Genomic DNA, 22,158 nt, shown 5'->3' with positions numbered 1-22,158 from the left:
CGAGATAGGGCTGGCTTGACCGGCAACTTATTCAGTTGATCGCCGGCGAGTAAAACATTACTCCTCACCGGAACAATGATCTGTGTAGAGCTTGAAGAAGAGTTATGAAACAAAAGGAATCCAGAGTTATCTAGTCTCTCTCTCTATCTCTCATTCCCAGTTCACGATTTGGAAAAACAATCGATGGGTAGCAAACGCGGGAGGTCGGTGATATCCGCGATCTTCATCTTCTTCGCCATGTCATGCTTTGATTCCATCTCAACTACTCAGGTTAGCAAAATCTCCTTCTCGATTGACTTTCCAGACAAAAATGATTCAGATTAGATCGAATTCGATATAAATTTTCTTACAGGTTGGAATGTCCGATTCGGACACGTTTTGTATCTCGGATCATTACGTCATGCAGTCTTATTTCACGACACAGAGCTCCTCCTTAAACGAGTTAGAGTTTCGAAGCTTCCTGCGTCTTCGACAATGTTCTGAGAACATTTCTTATGAAGATGCTCCTCCTGCTGTAGCAATGCTGCAACACAGAGACATAACAGGTGAAGGTTCGCATCGTCATCTACTCACAACCATCAAGCTTCGTCCTTTTCACTCAAAGTCTCAGCTGCACGAGCTTGTGATCGTTGAACGGTTGCCTTTGGGTGTTTTTGCTGATCCTTTTGAGCTTCACAGTCTTCAACAACGCAGAGGTTAAAAAATATCATTTAAAAAGCCTTTTTGATCTAATATCTCTGAAGGAGTTGTTAATCTTTTGCAGCTTTCAGAGATGTTTCTGTGTTTGGAGACACGGATCTCGAGCAGCCTTCGATCAGATCAAACAGGTCTGTTGTTGAGATTCATGTCGAAATCAATGGAAATGGTGAAATAAGCGTTAAGCTTCCTTTACATGCTCGATATCAGGTAAACTTGTGTCACAAGTTCTCAGATTGAACAAGGACACTTTGTATATCATGTTTTGGATCATTGTCGATAACGTTGTTTCTCTGATTTTCTGACCAGCCTATTGGCGAGAGTGGATACTCTAGAGTGGAGTTTGGAGAGCCAGACTTGTTCTTGTGCTCTAGACATGTACCAAAGGAGGAACATGAAGAGAGAAGATGTTTGGTTTTGTCAGTAGGCAGATCAAAGACCCAAGCCAGATCCGTTGTCTGGGAAATTCCTGCAGGAATCAGAAGTCATACCGAGTATGTTTCTGTTGTTACATTTGTGGCTGCGGTTTTATCCGCAGTTTCAATCCTTGTTGCTTCTGTCTTGAGCACAAAGGTTGAATCTTGTAAGAACACCAAGCAGTTATGAATCAGCTTTTTTCGTCTTCTTTGTGAATTGTGATACTCTTCGACAAACCGTTTTTTGATTCCTCTCAACTCTCAATACCATTTGAAAAAAAAATTAAACCAATATCTTGCAACAAATAGTTTGCACCACAAAGAAAACCAAACACACACACACGCACTCTGTTACATTCACCAATAAATCCTCAAACCGAACCAATACAAAACCCAACTTCTACGCTTTTTGTCTGCAAATTTATATTTTATATACCAAAGTAGTCGCACTCACTCGTTGAACACATTGAAAGACTTGTTCTTGCTTTTTCCAAAATCAAGCTGCGAGTACGATGATCACGATCAGGAGTACAATGCCAAATATCACCAAGAGCAAGCATGTCTGCGTTGTAAAACAACAAGATCAACACATTAGAACGCTAGTTCCTATAAACCAAGATGACTGTTTTTTTTTATACCAGAGATGAGTTTGATCTTTGGGTTTTGGAGGCTTGAGCGAGCTGAGATTTTCCTTGAGCAGTTGCAGCTCGAGAGTTGTCAATGTGAGTACCAATATCATCTGCCAATTAAAAAAAAAAAGAATGTGAGCTCAATGGCTGCAGAACAGAGAGGGCATGTTGTTAAATAGATATATATTTACCTATCATGACTCCTTGGTCGTTAACAAGAACCGCGAGATCTTTGAAAATTTCGTTAACCTCTCCAATTTGAGTATGGATTTCTTGTATCCCTTGCTCTCTTTCTTCGATCACAGCTTCGTTGAAAGCAATCTCGTTGTCTAACAATACAAGTTCCTGCCTGCAAGTGCAAGCAATTCAAACAAGAGGAATATAAATTTTTGCATCACAACACTTGTAGAGATGTGTAGACGATTTTAACAACCTTTTTGACTCCATAACTTGTGCCCTCTGTTCAGGAATATTGTCTACTTCACTCGTTGTATAGCTATATATTAATCAAGCAAAGACAAACATGATTCATTAAAACCAGACTAACAACATAAACAGTCTTCCTGATCGTCTCTGATAAGAACAAACATGAACATAACACAAAAAAAAAGGTCAGATACCTAGAGGGAAGAGAAGAAGGAGGGAGGAGAGGAGCATAAGCGGTTTCTCTTTCAGCAGCAGTCTGTTGCGCTTTCTGAAACTCTTTTAACACAGCTTGAAAGTCCTTCGCAAGCTTTGCATCTGCAATCTTCTTACTTGCCTACAACACAACAATAACCAAAATAAAAAAAATCAACATAACAAATCATCAAACTCCAAACAAAAACCAAAAAAAAATAAAATAAAGAAAGATTAGATAAGTTTTACATTGACACGGGTTCGATGATCAGTTTCACTAGCTTCTTTAAGCTTAGCAGAAGTGTCCATCACAAGCTGACCAATATGCAACCGTGTCTTGTGCCTAGTAATACCCAAAATCAACATTCAAAATACGAAATACATTAAAAAAAAAAAAAAAAAAAATGAGGGGGTCTTATACAGCTTGTCACGGAGCTCGGGGGTATCTTTGGGAGTACCGAGCGTGTTAACGAGCCGCTGAAAGGTGGAGACTCCGGTATTGATCTGGAAGATACCGGAAGCGACGGCTTGCGTCGAATCTTGGCGACCACCACCGCCATTCATCTTCCTCGATCTTCCTCCTTTCCCTGCTTCTAAATCTTGAAAACTCATCTTCTCTTCTCTCGTTGATTTCTCCAACGATGAACGAATTGCTTTTGTTGAGAAGGGGGGTGGGGGGATGATGAGGAGGAGGAGGAGGGGTCAAGACTCAAGGCGTGAATCGTGGAGACAGATAGACACAACTTGAAAAGCGTTTCTCTTTCTTTTTCTTTTTTTTTTACAACTGATTAAAGAGATGGAAGGCGAGATCAATGATTTTTTTCCTTCTGATCCTTTCATTTCTATTTAATTTTCTAATCTCTCTTTTCGTTTTATTGTTTTGGTGTAGGTTTTACATACTTTTGTCGTTTCGAGGTACAGAAAATCTAATAATTTTGGTTTGATTTGGTTTGGGTTAGGAGTGGAGAAAAAAAATCAACCTGAACTGAACCAAATCCTTACCAAATCAAAAAAAGTATATACTGTATATGCAAACCATTCGATTGGATTTTTATCATTTTTTAACAACTTGAATCGTTTGGTTTAGTTCAGTTTAAACCACCGAACTGAATCAAAACCAGTATATTTAGTAATTGGCATAAATAATATATTCGTGATATGGAGATATTACCATCCTTTGATATAAACTAATTTTTCTACCATTGTGATGCTCAAAACGGATGTTTGTTTTGTTTTATACTTTTATGTTTTATAAATTGCTTTTATGTGAATTACACCAAATCCAAGCTAGAACTAATTCGATGCACGCTCAACATAAATCAGACGGAATACAAATTAAACATAGTCAAAATTGGAATCAACCAAAAAAAGGAATCAGCCAAAGCTGAACCAAACTCACTCTAAATTAAAATGTCAAGCCCTATTTTAGAATGAGTTTCGCTTAGTTCTAGTTTAGTTTGTCCCTCACCCGTATTTAAACTTACCAATAAGTCACAGTTTTTTTTTTTGGGTTCAAATAAGTCACAGTTTAATAACTATTTATAAATCTGTGGGGGGAACATTGTAATTCTTTTGTCAACGGGGGAAATTTTAATTACATGAAGATATTCTTTTTTTTTGTCACAAAACATGAAGATATTCAATGATGAGTTTACTTTACAAGTCAAAAACGGCTCGACCACGTCCGACGTGGATAGTAGTAATTGGTGGATAAAGTGATTATGTCACGTCTTTGTATAAAATAGTATATGTTGTTATTTAATTAAATCGAACCGTTCCCGACAAAGCAAAAAGCTCTACGCACGACAACCTTCTCTCCCCCTTCACACGTATGAAGTCGCCGGCGAGAGAAGAATTTCCCGGACGGTCACCAGTGCCATTTTCTCTATATAAATAGAATTCACATTTTTTGTTTCTCACACCAACATATTTTTCTTTCTTCAAATTAGTCCGTTGTTGGTTAAAGAGAAAATCTTCCGTTACATCAGATTTATAAGCGTTTTTTCGTAATGTCGGTGAGTTTCTTTCTCGTCTCATATTTGTATGATTGTGATCTGATACGAATAGATCTGTTGAAATTGGCCAAATCTACATTAACAATCGCTAAATTTTTGGAGATACTGAAAATGTGATTAGTAATAGCCTAATAGCCTCTCCCTAGGGAGTGTACATTTTACGGATCAAGAACCTCATAATCATTCAGAAAATGTGGTTAGTATTTATTTTATGAAACTATTAAATCTTTGGATTTAAATACTTGTATAACAAGCAATGTAAAATGATTCATAGTCTAACAAAATCCTTAACTTTAGAAATAAATAGTTTTAACATTGCTCTGTTCTGATTGAAAAAAAAAAGATTTCATTGTTTCTATTTGCAGATGGTAACTGTCAAAGTTAGCAATGTTTCTCTAGGAGCCACAGAACGAGAACTCAAAGAATTCTTCTCTTTCTCCGGCGAGATTGTTTACCTAGAGATGCAAGGGTTGGTTTTTTTTAATTTTTTTAACTACAATTCACTGAAATAAACTCTTACGAGTTCTTACAAAACATTCTATTGGGTTTGGTTTCTACAGCGAGAATGAAGGAGGTTCTAAGATAGCATATGTTACATTCAAAGATTTACAAGGAGCTGAAACGGCAGTTCTCCTCACTGTAAATTTCTCTTTTTTTTTTCTCAACCTTGTTCATTGACTATTGGTAGCACTTTTGTTTCATGCATGACCCGTCAGTTATAACGTGAAAGTTACGTAATCTAACAAAACTCCGATTTAAAATGACCTTTTATATAAATTGAGACCCCTAACTAAAATATTTTAACATGCATTTGATATTCAATTTAATATATTTGCACTAGACCACTTCTATGTTCCAGACCGCTGTTTTGATGTTGATTTTGCTTGCAGGGAGCGACAATTGTTGATTCATCGGTCAGGGTCACAATGTCACCAGATTACCAACTTCCTCCTGATGCTTTAGCTTCCATTGTAAGTTCGTTAAAAGATCAATTTCCTGAACCACAAAAACCCTCTTGTGTGACTTTCAATTCTTGTCTCCTTAGGAATCATCGGAAGTGAGCGACAAATCATCATCATCTCCTCCGAAGGAAGATGTATCTGTATTCAGAAAAGCTGAAGATGTCGTACGCAATATGATTTCAAAAGGGTTTATTCTTGGAAAAGACGCAATAGCAAAAGCAAAAAGCCTTGATGAGAAGCATCAGCTAACATCAACAGCTTCAGCTAAAGTCACATCCTTCGACAAGAGAATCGGGTTCACTGAGAAAATCAACACAGGGACAACTGTTGTAAGTGGGAAAGTCAAAGAAGTTGATCAGAAGTTTCAAGTCACAGAGAAAACCAAATCAGCAATCGCTGCAGCCGAGCAAACAGTGAGCAATGCTGGCTCCACCATAATGAAAAACCGGTATGTTATGACTGGTACCACGTGGGTTACTGGTGCGTTTGAAAAAGTGAGTAAAGCTGCAGAAGAAGTTGGACAAAAGGCGAAGGAGAAAGTTGGAATGACTCATGAGGAAGAAGGGAAGAAGAAAGAGGTTGAAGAAGTGGCTAGTGTTCATTTGTCTGAATCACCAAAGGCGTTAGACCAACCAGAACAAGATTCAAAACTCTCTGAATCACCAAAGGCTTTAGACCAACCAGAACACGATTCAAATTTCTCTGAATCGCAACCGCAACCGCTACCACATAAACAGGAGGAGCCTACTCCAAGTGTTGCTTCGGGACAGCCTTGAAATACAATCTTTCTTCCAACTTTTTTGAAATATACTGGGCATGGCTATTTGTTCTAATAGCACTGAATTTAATTTTTGTTGCTGCTGCTGCTGCTATTGTTGCTGTTTACCTTCTTTCTACTTGTTTCTCTTCATTTCCAAAAAAATGGTGAGTTTCCTGAAAGTTAAACCTTCTTTTTTATTTTGTTGTTGCCAAGGGTATTGAAAAAATAACGTTCTTGTTTAAAATATCCATAAATTAGTCCCTTTTGTTTCTTTGTCAACAACTTAGGCATTAGATTAGAGAAATATGTTTCAACATAAAGAGGAGAATCTTTGCTGGGGGAGTCCACTAAATGATGGGTTATTATTGTATAAGTTGTTCTACAAACATGTATGTCGGGGAAGCCATTGGAGTAATTGATTAGTTTCATAACATCTGAATGCATGTGGTAGGAATGTAGGATAAGTGAGATGACACCAAGTAGGCTTGCACCTTCTTTGAATATTGATGTTAATTTTTCTTCTAAACTGATAATTGGCTTCAAGGAAAAACATTCCTTAAGATTTTTTGTCCATTTTTGATGTGTTACAATTCTAACATCTTGATAAGGAGATATCTATAGTGAATCTACAGGACAACAATAATATTTTATCCAACATAAGACCTTCATATAGGATTTGGAGACAGTTTGCATTTGAAGTTGTAAGAAGCTTAAGAATTGATTCTTTTGGTGGTAAATCTTCTTCTGACAGTATAAGCATCCTTCCAATAATGACAGTCCCAAATGGCTTTGTTAATAATAGGACGATATGCCATTCTTTTTTAGTAAATGAGATATTTCTCCTTTTTCATACTCTCAAATAAAAAGAAACATATTTTGGGTAAAAAAATGGTTTTGTTATGGAAAAATGATGCTATTTTTTTTTTATAAAACAAAACCTTCAGAGAAGAGAGTCAGTCACCACACCGGAGACTTTCCTCCCTTATTTTTCCAGCTTGAAACTTTTTGTTTTCACTAGGAAAAGTTTCCGGTCGGCTAATTTTTCTCCAGAAATTATAACTTATTATCAAGAATTTGTTGGTATTTACTGAATCTTTTTATTTTATCCTTTGTATATATATTTCCAATTTCACATGTTTTGTGAAGAGAAATAAACTTCACATGGTGAAGAGAATACATATATTTGTTACTGTAAAAGTCAACTCAAAAGATATAGTTATTAATTATAAATGTGAAAGAGATATAGTAAATCTAGAACTCATAATAAGGTTATTTTAAGTACACAATAAGGTTATAATAAAAAATTATAAATATAATAGATGTTATTCACTAGTAAAAGACATTTTTAAAATATAAGAATTTTCTTAAATATAGATTTTTATTTTCTCTGAAATATATTAAAATGTAATCAGTAATCATTAATACTCCATACGTGCATATGTAGATTATAAATTGTAATCCATGGTAAAATATCAATATTACATATGTCTAGTGATCATATTAACCAGACTTCTTGTATAAGAAATTAATCATAAAAAAGAAAACAAAAATTAATTATATAAGTTATGGTAAATAGTGTCATATTGATTGTACCCTCATACTCACAAATCATATATAACTATAGAAAAAATTGCTATGGTTCACAAAAAAATTGAATATAGTAACCAAAGTAAAGAGATGAACTCAAACAAAGCAACCTTTTTCTTGGTCTTGTTCCTTGTAGCTGCCGTCTGTGAATCCTAATTTAAATGTTTGATTTTTCAGTACGATATCAATATGAATCTACATGAAGAAACACACGAGTATTTGTGTAGATAATGCCTTCAGTAAAAAAAGTATTTGTGTAAATTATATATATATATATCCATATTTGATGACAGTAACATATAGGTGAATTTCATGTATCTTAATATGGTGGTATTCTGTTGTTTCAAGTAAATGCCACTTTCCATTTAGTTTGAATTGTATGAGGTTTAGTCTAAAATTTGTTAATTTTCATCAAATGAATTATGTTATGTAGGAGGGATAAATTTCAGTTTCTTTGGTGTGGGTTCATCTATTTCTGTAAAAAAGAAACCAAAATAAAACCAGTCATCTAATCTTGATCAAATTGTATGGGGTTTTAGTTTTAGATTAGAATCAAATATATTAATTAAAATTTGATGTTGTACATACATAATATATAATTGTATACATTTTAAGGTGAGGAGGGGAGGGCAAGTGGGGTTTCATGTCATTGCTTATGTTAAACACCTATTTATTTGAATTGTTTTTTGGGATAATCTATTATGAAGGTATAACTATGACATAAAGTAAGTGTCGAGGAAACATAGACTGCAGATACGCGAAACAACCGTGTCCAGTACTTCTTGCATGTCTATTTGGTAGCTGTATTTGTCCCTGGATAAGTCTCTCACATTGTCTAAGCAAATGTGCACATTCTGGAAAAAAAGTTGTCGCTTTTTACGATTCCGGTCATTGTGTTTGTGGTGTCAAATAAGATAAAAATATGATAACAATATAACTTACAAATGTTGAATAAAAAATAATCAGTTTTCCATTTTTTAGATCACCTGAAATTTCTCAAGCCTTTTGTTTCTTCGTGATTAGTGAAATATGCTATGATCCAGAAAGAATTTTTTAATCGGGGTATTTATGAGTTGATTTTTTATTTATTTATTAAATTGTCATTTTAATTTTGAATGTTTTTATTTCATACAAATAACAATTAAAATGATAAAATAACATGAAAACAAATATGATATTCCACAAAGATTACATAATAATTTCACATAAAAGATGCATGCACTAATAAAAATCAGAAGTAGACATAAATAATATAAAATAAACGATTTAATGATCCGGCAATTTGCTTTCGGAACTATTAAGATCGCTGAAGTATTGTTCAAACTAAATAGATGAGTTTGTTTATCTTGTGTATCAACGTTTTCATATGATAATATTTGATAATATTTGTACTTGTTGAGCTTGATATATGCATAAACATTTGGATCACGTACGAAATTCAAATCACAAAACAAAACTTTATTTTCTTATTTATTTCCTTTTATTCATTCAAAAATTTGTTTTTGAATTAAGAATATTACATATGATGGAAATTGTATTGAAATTGCAGAAGATGAAAATGATGCTATTTCAGAATTTTCTTGTTTGCTTTAATAATCAAAGATAAAAAATCTCATTGTTGATTACATAATTTTGTTTTTGAATTAAGAATATTACATATGATGAAAATTGTACAATTGAAGTTGGAAAAAAGCTTTACCCGTAGAAGTTGAAATTGCAGAAGATGAAAATGTGCAATTTCAGAATTTTATTGTTTGATTTAAGAAAATCAAAGATAAAAAATCTCACTGTTCATTACAAAATACATTAGTTTATCATCTGTGGGAAAATATTCTAATGCTCACTACTAAAACAAAATATGGTAATCTTATATATTTTTATGATTTATTGTAGGGACTTTATTGTATTTTTAAATAATAAATGTTTATTTAAATAAAATCCATTTTTATGGAAGTTTTATAAACATAAAATAGTTGGATTAACAGTTATATTTTTATAAGTTGAAGGTGTTAATAATAATTATCTACTAAATAAAAATAGAATCATTTGTAAATACTTTTTTGGAGTAAAAAATGGAGTAATGCATTAGAGTAAAACATAACTCCATTTTACAGTTGCACCATTTAAAATCGAGTAATACATTGGAGATGCTCTTAGATAAATCTACAATGGTCTTTTTTTGTCAACAAGAATCTACAATCGTTACATTCCAATTCTCTGTTTTTCTCTCTCTTTTGATTGTATGAAGTAAAATAACTATATCATTATCTTATAGTAACTAGTTTTACAAAAGACTGTAAGATATGCTATTTGGGAAGTTTAATTTGTATTAGTTCTGTCTTTTGTGTTATTTTTAATTGTCCCTATGATTTTCTTTTTGAGATTCTACTTTTTCATTGCTAATCATTTTATAGCAAGTTCTATTGCCAACTATAAGTCTTCTCTTTCTTGTTATCAACATTGAACAACAATCCGTTTCTTTCAAATATTGTTCGCGCTTGTAAAGCACATATCTCTTTTTAAATGAATTTCTATATAAGATATTGTAGGTTTGACACATTTATTGATATCAAAACTGAATTTTATAAACCAAACATATCATATATCTCTGAAAACAAAAAATTAAAACCAAATGGAGAACTAAATGGGTACCTGAATTATTAAAATAAAAATTATATACTTATAAATATTAGTTATATGTAGTTTATAAAATAATATCCTAAATATTATCTATAAACCTGAATTATCCTAAAAATCAAATTGCCCAAATATTTTTTATTGAAAACATTACAAATTATTTGAGTAATCTGATATTTTTATCCAAACAACCTGAATTACCTGATATCGAAACTGAAAACACCAAACTATATGATATTTTATCTATAAATCATTAATTACCCAAAATATCAGAATCGAAAAACTGAATTGGACCCAATTTGTTTTGGATATTAACTGGTTTTCAATTTTGCTACTATATTGAATAAATAACCAAAATAAATTGAAACCGAACCGAATTTTATAAATGCCGGAACAGTTTCTAAATTCTAAAACAACAACTTCAAAAAACCAAAATATCTGAACCAAAACCGAATGCTGATGACTAATAGTGCATCTACATATATATGGTGCGAAGAAAATATTATATTTTTACAAATTATTTAACTCTTTTTAGCAGGGTACATATGTGGTTTACAGACGAATTAAGATATAAGCAGTGTTTTAGATCTAATCCGAACCCACGGTCGAACCAGTAGACCCGATGGCCATATATAATCCAGACTAGCTTATGTTCTTCATGTAGCATTCTATGAGAGGTTCTACTTGGTGATATTTTCTAAAAAAATCGGAATTTAATGAAACCCTATTAATTAAGAACCTAATAAAATTCAAAAATCCACCGTTAACCTACCGGTTGACCCTAAAAAAAGCAGAAATCTTATAATATTTTTTAAAAAAATTTGGTTAAATTTTCATATACTTTATAATAGTACATATACAATATTTTATTTTATTCAAACAGTTTTTTCAGCACCAAATTCAATATTCTCATTCATTCCTTTATTATCCACTAGATATGGACCCGTGCGTTGCACGTGTTTTATTTGATGTTTTAGTTTCATGAATATATAAAAAGATTTAAAAAAATTCACATTAGTTCTTGGATTTTTCAGTATATATTGGTGACTTATTTTAGTAATAATAATCTATTTTCTTTCATAAATTTTGATTAATATTTCTATTTCAATAATCACAATGTTTTGAATAGTATATATATATATATATATATATATTTTTTTTTAACAAATACTTCAATTTTAATTATTTTTCAAATAATATTAGTTATAGACTGTTATTTGAATAGAACAGTTACTATTAAATAAATTTTAAATTTTAGTTTTACTATTAAATAAATTTCCAATATTATTTTCGAAATTCATTGTTTTGATCTTTTTAGTATATAAATTTTTAATCATGACATATTCTAACACATGTCACAATATTAAAAAGAAAAATTACTATCGAATAATCTTTTACAATTTTATTTTGTTTAAGATTTTAAAATACTATTAAATTTTATTTATAATTAATTTTTAACCAAAATCGTTTGTCATTATCATTGTATATATATTTTTAATTATGAGATAGCTTAATAGATATCACAATTTTAAATATATAACTATCATGTACATAATTATGTTAATTAATAACTTTGAATAATCAAACTCAATATAATCTTTATAATTACACTAGTGGTTGGTCCGCGCTTCGCGCGGAAAGTTAGTTTTGTGGTTGTATCATGTTAATTTATATGAATAATACTGAGTTGTTTGATGTTGTTGTAGAAGTTTGTTCTCAGTTGTTGTGGAAAGTGTTATTCATTTTTGATTAGCATGGTCTTATACAACATTGTTTGAATGTTCTCATGATATGATTTAGTTAAACAGAGATTTTGTTCAGAATGGAAGTTTTGGAAGGAAGTTTAAATGGGAGGCTTATTGTTTGTTTATCTAAAAGAAAACAATACATTGGTGAATTTGGAAGTTAGAAAGTAATGGTGAAATCACATAACAGCTTGTAGATTAACACTACCTAAAGTATACATACCTCTTTGGCTGGTTAGAGAGTATTCCATTCTCTATGCAGTGTTTTAGTGATTGTTTTCTCAAATGGTAACAATCAGCTCATGGAGGAATTGGGGTGATGATATGATGCAGGTAGATGAAGGAATGCTTTACACAGGTTCTTTGCAACTTATAATGCAGCCTTGTAGTTTATCTTTGTGTATATGTTCAACCAATTTTTTTTAGATTTCCTCTTTTGGTTCTTAATTGAAAGATCTAGGAGTAGTTATGTCAAGAATGCATGGAAAAAAGCCATGGAATCTCAGGCGCTTAATCATGTATGCTAAGTGCTAACCAGTCAATATCTATTTTTATATTGAAAAATGTGAATAATATTGGAACAAATTACTTCTTTCGTTATGTGTGTCATGTGTAACCAATATCTTTCTGAAGTTGGAGTTCATACCATAATCAATGAAGTGAAGATAATAAAAGATCGATGAAAAAATAAATTATGTGTGTTTTTTTTTGTTCACCAAAATCAGGGTTAAAGTGTGTTTGATTTGGTTTAGGCTCGAGATCACATCTGGTGGTGGCTGGCTCTTTGAGTAGTTATTTGTTGCTTGAGTCTTAAGTATTAAGAGTTGGGCTCAATTTTTAAATCAGTTTTTGCAATATGTACCGAGCTGTAAAGCCTATAATCATAGATATCTTACTTTAAATCCATCTCCGATCTTAAATTATGTATGCAGCTTGGCTTGACGAAGCTTTTAACGGACAATTGTGCTAGCATAACCATTTAATAAATTCTAGATATATACATATATATATATATATATATATATATATATTAACCTTATAACCTTCTGAATCTTATACGGATGCGAGCGAGAGACAGGAAGAAAGAAGTTCTCCCTAGACTAAAACCTCTCTGACGCTCAAATTTAGGTGCCTCCTTCGAGACCAATAATTATTCAGGGCATAGCAATAGCTATCAAAGCTTTTATCATTTTGAAAGATACCCATGGGGGGTTATGTTACTTGGTTCATCAAAGCAATTACACAGGTTGATATTTGATAGATTTATTTCTTATTTGTTACTTTTTGGTGTCTGTTGAGACTTCTTCGAGATCATCAAAGTTGTCTATATTTTCTTTATAATGATATGTTGTGATGCTTTGAATATGCTTGCCTGGGTGGGTACATACACTTTTGTAGTTAGGTTCAGTCGAAATTAAAGAAGAGATTGCTTGCAAATAGTATAAGTATTTCAACACCAGAAGATTAAAGGTCTCTACAAAGAAGTATTTGAAAAACCTGGACCACCCTTCTCTGTATTTTGATTTGTTTTTGTTAGAAACCAGGCATCCACGTTTTTTTAGTACTCTCTTCAAGCTTCCTCTGCTTCACCTTTTGAGCTTCCAGGCCCAAAGCTAGAGACACAGCGTCCCTGCAGCATATAGTAAAGACAAATATCTTAGTTGAGGGTCCGAGAAGAAAACATTTACGCATTAAGCAAAGTTAGAACAATGCAGAGAAACGACACGTTGCAAAAGACGTTGCACATTTAATTCATCTGTATATGCTTTGCCATGGTTATGGCCCAGCGAATGAAAAAAAGCCCAACACTACACAAGTTAAGAAGAAGAACACGCGAAACAAAAGCAAGAAAAATAAGAGTCTCTCTGCTGGACACGTGTCAAAGTTTGGGCATAGGAGGGGAGGAGACGTGGCTCGCTATGGAAAGTTTCATATCTACTTTATTATTATGATATTCATTGAAATGTTTGAAACGAAAATTATTATTATATAAATTATTTTTTCAAATATTTTTTCTGAAAAAATTACAATTAAATCATTTTAAAATAATATTTTTCAATTAACTAATTTTTTATTTTTTTCAAAATTCGTTTTATCATCTAAGAATAAATAATTTCAATCATTATATATTTTAACACATCTTATTATAGATAATAATTATTCATTAAAATATTTGAAATAATTATTCTACAAATATATTTGATTAGGATTTGAAGAAACAAAATTACTTTAAAACACTCTCTCACAATTTTCTTTTCTTATGTTTAAGATTTTAGTAAGAGACAATTACTATCAAATAATTACTATCAAAAAAGTTTACAATATATTTTCTTTAGAAATTTAGAAAACAATAATTAGTTTAAATAAATTATTTGACAAATATTTTTTTCTTTAAAAATTTTAAAACAAAAAGTATAGAAAAATACCATTAAATAATTCTAAAACTACCTTTTAAAACAATTGCTTTTATTATCTTGTTATATATTTTATTAATCATGAGATATTTTGACACATGTAAAAATTTTAAAATAAAAATTAATACCAAATGATCTTTTACAATTATCTTTTTTGTTTTTGGATTTTAGAAAAGGAAAATTAGTATAAAATAAGTTATTAAAAAAATATTTCTTTAGGATTTTGGAAAAGGAAAATTTCTAGAAAATTACTATTAAATAACTTTGAAAAATAAATTTTACTATTAAATAGTTTTGAAAACGATTTTTCAAAATTTGTTTTTATTTATTTTATTAGTATTTATATATTTAATTATGAGATATTCTAATACATGTCACAATATTAAAATAAAATTACTTAATATTCTGAAATTATATTTTATTTAAGATTTAAAAATGGAAATTACTATATATTTAATTTATAACAAAAATCTTTTTTATTATCTTTGTATATTTATTTTTAATTTGGAGATAGTTTAATAAATATCACATGTCGCGATCATGTTAATTAGTAACTTTGAAGAACCAAATTTTATATAATATGAAAGCAGTATTGGTGGCCATAACATACACAAGCAGATTTTAACTTAAGCAGTATGACATACGTAAGCACTAAAACGCCTGATCATATTGGTGGCCATAACATACGCAAGCAGATTTTAACTTAAGCAATATGACAATAATGACAAAAGAATTCAATGCCTGAACGGCTGAACCTCACCTTATATCTCTTTTTGAATCAATAGTTATGTTTGGTAATCAAATATGAGAAGTGAAAAATATAAGTGAGTTTAGTTATATATGTAGATGTGAATAATCCTAGTTCCTTTTAGTTTATCATTTGAATAAAGAAAAATTAACATTATACTTTTTTCATTTTTTGGTCTAAGTTTTGGAAAAAAAAAGATAATTACTGTTAAATATTTCTTGATATATATATTTTTTAATTTCTTTACAGTAATCTTTTCTTCATGATTTTAGTAAAGGAAAATTAGTATTTAATGATATATGAATTTGTAAAAATGAAAATTACTATTTTTAATATTTAATAATATAAAATTTTCTAAAAACAAAGATTACTATTTTTAAATTGTGTTAATATGTGAATAGTTGTATTTTTTATGTTTTTGATATTTTTGATTAGGATTTGAATAAATTAAAATTAAATAATTAAAATATATATACTAATAAAATAAATAAATAACGAATTTTGAATTATAAAAAAGGAAAATTACCATTATAGTTTAAAACACATGTCACAATCTTAAAAAAATTAGTGACACGTGTCGCGATCATGTTAATTAGTAACTTTGAAGAACGAAGCTTTATATAATAAGATTTAGAAGACATGGTTTTTGGACTTTCATCAAAAGCCTTGAGGAAAGTAACAGATTTGGAGGAGCACGATGAAGATGGGCTGATATATAGAAGAACAATGATTTACCCTAGTTTTTGAAGATGGGCTTTTGAGGCCCAATAAGAGAAAATGGTTTCACATTATTAAATGTCCAAAATATCTAGGGTTTTACGAGACCTATAAAATGATAGATACTAGGGCTTCTTCACTCCATTTCTCGTCGCAGTAAGCTTTAGCCGCAGCTTCAGGTTCTTCCCTCTTCTTCTTCTATCACGATCTCTCATTTAAGTCCTCATTTTCGTCTTTCCTATTTGTATTCACATGAATCTAATTTGATGTTATATTTGAACATGAACTAGGAGGAAGAGGAGAATGTCTCACAGGAAGTTTGAGCACCCAAGGCACGGTTCCCTTGGTTTCCTTCCAAGGAAGAGAGCTAACCGTCACAGAGGAAAAGGTAATTTCTTCTCTTTTTTTTAGTTTCTTAGATCTGGGATTGTGTAACTAATAATTGGGTATATGTAATGGAACACATCCTATGTTATTTGGAGTTGCGTCTGAGTGTCTTCTAATTTGATTGTAATGTTTACTTGGGTATCTCTGTGATATTGAACTTATGTCTTTTTGAGTTAGGATTGTGTTTTCTTTTAGTTATTGAAACCCTACTTGGTATTTTTAATTTGGCTTTTTAATTTGGTTTTCTAGAGTTACTTTGTAGTTATCTCTATTTTCTTATAAAACACCAATTAATGTTGTATTTTAAAAATACAGTGAAGGCCTTCCCCAAGGATGACCAAACGAAGCCTTGCAAGTTCACAGCCTTCATGGGATACAAGGCTGGTATGACCCACATTGTTAGAGATGTCGAGAAGCCCGGATCCAGTAAGTGCCTCTCATTTAATTCTTTCTTTTTTGCTATTTTTCATTTCCGCAAACCATTTATACTATTGTTTTTTATATGTCTTATTGTAAAGAGCTGCACAAGAAGGAGACCTGCGAGGCTGTTACCATCATCGAGACACCTGCTATGGTGGTCGTTGGTGTTGTTGCCTACGTCAAGACTCCCCGTGGACTAAGGTCTCTGAACACGGTCTGGGCACAGCACTTGAGTGAGGAAGTGAGGAGAAGGTTCTACAAGAACTGGGCCAAGTCCAAGAAGAAGGCCTTCACCGGATACGCCAAGCAGTACGAGAGCGAGGAAGGCAAGAAGAGCATCCAGGCCCAGCTCGAGAAGATGAAGAAATACGGAACTGTCATCCGTGTCTTGGCCCACACTCAGATCAGGAAGATGAAGGGACTGAAGCAGAAGAAAGCTCACATGATGGAGGTCCAGATCAACGGTGGTACCATTGCCCAGAAGGTCGACTTTGCCTACAGCTTCTTTGAGAAGCAGATTCCGATCGATGCTGTTTTCCAGAAGGATGAGATGATTGATGTCATCGGTGTGACCAAGGGTAAAGGTTACGAAGGTGTTGTCACTCGTTGGGGTGTGACTAGGCTTCCACGTAAGACTCACAGGGGTCTACGTAAGGTTGCTTGTATCGGTGCCTGGCATCCTGCTAGAGTCTCCTACACTGTTGCCAGAGCTGGTCAGAACGGTTACCATCACCGTACCGAACTTAACAAGAAGATTTACAGGTTGGGCAAGGTTGGTCAGGAGACACACACAGCCATGACTGAATACGACAGGTCTGTAGAATTTCTCTTATCTACTGTTTCTCTCTCTGCTGGTTTGGTTTATTATGTAACTGATTATTGTTGTGGCCACGATAGGACCGAGAAGGATGTGACTCCAATGGGTGGATTTGCACACTATGGTGTGGTCAAGGATGACTACTTGATGATTAAGGGATGCTGCATGGGTCCAAAGAAGAGGGTTGTGACTCTTAGACAGTCACTGCTCACTCAGACTTCCCGTCTTGCCATGGAGCAGATCAACCTCAAGTTTATCGACACTTCCTCAAAGATGGGACATGGCAAATTCCAGACCACCCAGGAAAAGAACAAATTCTTCGGCCGTGCCTCTGCCAAAGCTTAAGCTATTTGTTTCTTTTTTCAATTTTCATGACCTCTTTCCTCAAAAAAGTCTTAAAAATACTTTTTAGAACTATTCGCTGCACTTTGTGTTTTAGTTATTTGGAGAGTTTGAACTCATATCTTCACCTTTCATTTTCTTCTCATTTTATAGTTTTGATAATCGGTACCTTAAGCTGAAATGACTCTGTTTATTCAAGTTGAAACTATATCTGTTAGCCATTCTAGATCATTGAATTAAGAAACATTGACCAAGCCTAAATAAATACTTACAAAAGACAAATATATCTCAAAAGATTAATTCAAAAGCACATGTTTACATTTTATGTATATTTGTTAGTTAATCATGGTGTTCCATAAACTTCTAAAAATATTATTTGTGTTCTCATATTAGTATTAAATTATGAGAAATAATTAATCAAAGGAAATGGTGTATTTATAACCACAATTTGATATATTTTTAGTATGTGTTAAAATCCCAAAAATATATATTATAAAAATATGGTGGATTAAATATGTTTTCTTAAACGTTTACTAGATTTTAACCCAGAGTATCCAAATATTTTTGTATAAAGTATATTTGGATATTTCAGATATTTTTATGGTATTTCATATATTTTAAGTTCTTAGTTTGGGATTCTGATTATAGTTTTAGATTTTAGATATATTTCAAATTTTTTGAAATATATTTTGGGTTTTCAAATAAAATTTGGGTATTTTTTATAAAATTTGGTGTAAAAGTTAAAGAAGGGAAATCTAGAGATATGAGGTCATAAAAAGTTCAATGTTAAAGGAGTATTCATTTGAAAAGGTTGATAAAGCAACAGTTCATCATCTGAATGGAGAAAAGGAGGGGCGATAAAGGGATAGCATGAGTTAGGAGATGAAGAGTTGAATGGCGAAAGGATACATATTTCACAGCAATGTTTTTTGTCAAATACCCAAAAAGAGCCGATCCGTATCCGATCGAAGACTCGAATGCCTATGCTCATTCTCTCATTATATTTTGTGTGAATTTTATAAAAATTATACTTGAAATTTACTTGACATATTTTGGCTAATTTAATAATAAATATTTATAAAATTATTAATAGTTTCCAAACTTAAATTATAGGAGTAACTCTGTTTTCGGTTTTGAAATGCTTGAGACTTTGGTGTCAAGATTAAAGAGGGGAAATCCAAAGATATGGGGTCATAAAGAATTGAATGTTTAAGGAGTATTCATTTGAAGAAGTTGAGAAAACAACGGTTCATCATCTGAATGGAGAAAGGGAAGAGAGATAAAAGGATAGCATGAGTTAGAGATGAAGAGTTGAATGGTGACAGGATACAGATTTCACAGCAACGATTTTTGTAAGAAAAAAAAAGAAAAAAAAGAGCAACGTTGGAGGTGAGACAGATTTTTGATCTAATCGGCTCCACGGTTATTGACTAATCGAGCTTAAGAGTCCAATAACCACACGTAGTAAGATGCAAAAGATAATAGTTAGACTAACTTCTAATAGTTTTTGGGTTTATTTGTAATATCCTATCAAAACACATATGGCTCAACAGATAGATGTACAAAAATTTTGATCTACGATTAGGTAATTTAAAGGGCTTTGTGGGATCCATAGAGGTGATGACATGAACACTTTAGATGTAGAGAGAAATCTCCTATTACTACTCCCAACGTTTCTTTTGGTAAGATGTTTTAGAAGATGTTTTTGTTACCATTTATATGATGTTTTGAATTTTTCTATGTAAAATTATTAAACAGTTGATTAAAATATTTAAGTAATGTATATTTTTTTGTCTTATTTGTTCAAAACAATATTGATTAACTACTTTTTGTTATAATCTAGTGTTTTTAATAATTTTTTTTTAATTCGTGTGTTAGTGCTAAAACATCTAATAAAAAGAATCATAGAGAGTATATAATTTCTTTATGGATAATCAATATGGATGTGTAATTATTAATTTATATGATGTTTTGAATCTTTCTATGTAAAATTATAAAACAGTTGATTAAAATATTAAGAGAGTGAATGGAGACAAACTGCGGGACGGAATTCATTGCGGAATTGGAATAACGCTTTTGTTTCACCAATAAATATTATTTACTTAATACATGTGTTTTTCTAAGAACAAAAAGTTAAAAAACAAAATATTGTGGCCATGTGGCGTATCAAAATTTATGAACAAACTCATTGTCCCGCACTTAATATTATCACGCAGTAAATATGGTGCGGTTTTCAACTTCGGTGCATTTTTCATTAGTTATTTATTAGTTTACAAATAAATAATATTTATTTTGTTATCTTAGTTATGGTCTTATATTTAAACTAGATGTGTGTTCCGTAATTACATGTTACTACTATTTAATGTAAACATTACTTTAATATTTTTCATAATTTCATATAAGTAAAATATTATTCTTAAAAAGTATAATTTTAGTTTTACTGAAGTTTAAATAATTAAACCAAATCAAAAGAAACAAGAATACATAGAACTACATTTCTGATTTTATTTTTTCCAAATCGATGAAGTTAAAATATAAAAATAATAATGTTAGAATGTAAACTAACTATTTTAAATAAACATTATTTAAAATTATTATTTTTGTTCATCGCTTATGAAAACTCCTAGTATATATATATATAGTATTTTTGTCAAACTAAAATTTGTAAGTTTCAGAATATTATATTACAAATTTTAAACTACTTGGATATGTAATATAAATTTATTTTGTGATTTTATTCAATACTCCTTATGTTTCAGCAAAATAAATGTGTTTTTCTCTAAACTTTTTTTTTCAAAAATATATATGTCTTATGTTTTCTATACAATTTTTATTAGTTAATAACTTTAAAGGTTTCAAAAAGATCATACTTATTAAAAGACAATTGGTCTAAAACTATTGGAAACCATTAAATACAGAAAATAGTACATTTATAATAAAAAGTGAAGACATTTTCTTAATATGTATAAAAAAACTAAAGCAAATTTGATACTAATTAAGTTGTATGGAAATTAATTAGAACACAACTTAATAAACGAGAAAATTTGGAAAAATACCTTCCAATAAGATTATATTTGAAAACTACATCATTTATTCTTATTTTTGAAAACTACACTTATTTGTAAGTGAAATGACTAAAATAACCTGACTAAAGATTTACACTAATTTTAATATCAATATCGAAATTAATATTTAAATTACAATTGAATATGATAATTTAATAATTATTATTATTATAAATTAGAATATTAAAATATTAGATTTTATTTTTGTATATTAAAATATGGGTTAAAATAGTCTCATCATATATGTACTAGTGTAGATTTTAAATTTGTTTATATACAAGTAAAATTTCAAATCTTAAATAAGGTATTTTGGAATTATCCCTTAATAAATTGAACAGATGTAATTTAAATCAAACTAAAACTTATTTATTTGTATACTAATTAAGTTTTTCAAGTAAATCTGTGGAAAATAAACAAATATGTAGAAAATCAAGTAAATTATATTATAGTTATGTAATGTTTGGCATGAAAGGAAACAAATATGTGGGAAAATAGTAATTAAGAATAATAAGAGTTAAGTTAGGAATAAAATAATAAATTGGTGTCAAAAATTTCCCCTAAATAGAAGCTATATATAGTTTATGGTACCCTCCTCATACTCACAAGTTATAAATAACTAGAGATTTTTTTGCCTATATTTCAGAAACAAATAATAGTATATCGTAATATAGGTATAGAGATGAATTCAGCAAAACCAGTCTTCTTGTTCATGTTCCTTCTATATGCCTTCAGTAAGTACTTCGCTTGTATATAAATATATGATTTTCAAAATGTATATACAATAAACACACATATACATATACTAAGATATAATATATATATATATATATATATATATATATATCCATCTATTTCTGATGACTACAACATGTATGTAATTTTCATGTATTCAATTGGGGTTTTATATATATTAACGAGTATAATTTTGTATCATTTTTAATAAATGCTATTTTCATTTAGTTTGAAATAATATAAACCTTAGATTACAATATGTTTCTTTCTGTCAAATGAATTATTTAACTAGGAGGGTCCAGTTTCAGTTTCTTTTAATTTGGGTTCATAGATTTCCGAAGCATAGTAACCAAGAAAGCAATCATCAAATTTGGATCCAACCAGTTGGAAGTTTTAGTTTTATATCAGAATCAACTATTAATCCGAATTCTAGTTTGGTTATATATATTTT

At 30.7% G+C, this 22,158-nt stretch overlaps 4 protein-coding genes across 4 annotated transcripts; 3 read left to right on the top strand and 1 right to left on the bottom strand.

The window, feature by feature from the left end:
- Positions 1 to 1,320, top strand: LOC108855624 (uncharacterized). The gene is made up of 4 exons (XM_018629488.2): positions 1 to 270; positions 353 to 695; positions 764 to 906; positions 1,006 to 1,320. The coding sequence occupies exons 1-4, from the start codon at positions 184 to 186 to the stop codon at positions 1,300 to 1,302; spliced, it is 870 nt and encodes a 289-aa protein (XP_018484990.1). The 5' UTR covers positions 1 to 183; the 3' UTR covers positions 1,303 to 1,320.
- Positions 1,321 to 1,382: 62 nt separating this feature from the next.
- Positions 1,383 to 3,117, bottom strand: LOC108855625 (syntaxin-22). The gene is made up of 7 exons (XM_018629489.2): positions 2,781 to 3,117; positions 2,609 to 2,702; positions 2,362 to 2,501; positions 2,175 to 2,237; positions 1,933 to 2,090; positions 1,751 to 1,851; positions 1,383 to 1,674 (listed from the first exon to the last, which is right to left on the bottom strand). Exons 1-7 carry the CDS (start codon positions 2,969 to 2,971, stop codon positions 1,609 to 1,611), a joined length of 813 nt encoding a protein of 270 aa, XP_018484991.1. The 5' UTR covers positions 2,972 to 3,117; the 3' UTR covers positions 1,383 to 1,608.
- Positions 3,118 to 4,161: 1,044 nt separating this feature from the next.
- LOC108851954 (binding partner of ACD11 1) lies at positions 4,162 to 6,204 on the top strand. The gene is made up of 5 exons (XM_018625434.2): positions 4,162 to 4,374; positions 4,740 to 4,843; positions 4,935 to 5,013; positions 5,265 to 5,345; positions 5,420 to 6,204. Exons 1-5 carry the CDS (start codon positions 4,369 to 4,371, stop codon positions 6,110 to 6,112), a joined length of 963 nt encoding a protein of 320 aa, XP_018480936.1. The 5' UTR covers positions 4,162 to 4,368; the 3' UTR covers positions 6,113 to 6,204.
- A 9,780-nt stretch (positions 6,205 to 15,984) lies between these two features.
- LOC108855322 (60S ribosomal protein L3-1) lies at positions 15,985 to 18,044 on the top strand. Its single transcript, XM_018629114.2, has 5 exons — positions 15,985 to 16,123; positions 16,235 to 16,332; positions 16,647 to 16,757; positions 16,850 to 17,564; positions 17,649 to 18,044. The coding sequence occupies exons 2-5, from the start codon at positions 16,248 to 16,250 to the stop codon at positions 17,911 to 17,913; spliced, it is 1,176 nt and encodes a 391-aa protein (XP_018484616.1). The 5' UTR covers positions 15,985 to 16,123; positions 16,235 to 16,247; the 3' UTR covers positions 17,914 to 18,044.
- Positions 18,045 to 22,158: the final 4,114 nt, after the last annotated feature.

The sequence above is a fragment of the Raphanus sativus genome, chromosome 4, assembly GCF_000801105.2.
Source record: "Raphanus sativus cultivar WK10039 chromosome 4, ASM80110v3, whole genome shotgun sequence".
Taxonomy (NCBI): Eukaryota; Viridiplantae; Streptophyta; class Magnoliopsida; order Brassicales; family Brassicaceae; genus Raphanus; species Raphanus sativus.
The sequence above is the reverse complement of the archived record's forward strand: the minus strand, read 5'-3'. Positions and strand labels throughout refer to the sequence as shown.

Bases quoted from the DNA above. Each gene is read 5' to 3' on its own strand.
- LOC108855624 (XM_018629488.2), top strand. From the start codon at position 184: ATGGGTAGCAAACGCGGGAGGTCGGTGATATCCGCGATCTTCATCTTC. The intron at 271-352 runs GTTAGCAAAATC...ATTTTCTTACAG, and splicing joins ATTCCATCTCAACTACTCAG to GTTGGAATGTCCGATTCGGA. The intron at 907-1,005 runs GTAAACTTGTGT...TTTTCTGACCAG, and splicing joins CTTTACATGCTCGATATCAG to CCTATTGGCGAGAGTGGATA.
- LOC108855625 (XM_018629489.2), bottom strand. From the start codon at position 2,971: ATGAGTTTTCAAGATTTAGAAGCAGGGAAAGGAGGAAGATCGAGGAAG. The intron at 2,238-2,361 runs GTATCTGACCTT...ATTAATATATAG, and splicing joins CCTTCTTCTCTTCCCTCTAG to CTATACAACGAGTGAAGTAG. The intron at 1,675-1,750 runs GTATAAAAAAAA...TTTACAACGCAG, and splicing joins AAAGATCAAACTCATCTCTG to ACATGCTTGCTCTTGGTGAT.
- LOC108851954 (XM_018625434.2), top strand. The intron at 4,844-4,934 runs GTTGGTTTTTTT...TGGTTTCTACAG, and splicing joins GTTTACCTAGAGATGCAAGG to CGAGAATGAAGGAGGTTCTA. The intron at 5,014-5,264 runs GTAAATTTCTCT...TTTTGCTTGCAG, and splicing joins AAACGGCAGTTCTCCTCACT to GGAGCGACAATTGTTGATTC.
- LOC108855322 (XM_018629114.2), top strand. From the start codon at position 16,248: ATGTCTCACAGGAAGTTTGAGCACCCAAGGCACGGTTCCCTTGGTTTC. The intron at 16,333-16,646 runs GTAATTTCTTCT...TTAAAAATACAG, and splicing joins TAACCGTCACAGAGGAAAAG to TGAAGGCCTTCCCCAAGGAT. The intron at 17,565-17,648 runs GTCTGTAGAATT...TGGCCACGATAG, and splicing joins GCCATGACTGAATACGACAG to GACCGAGAAGGATGTGACTC.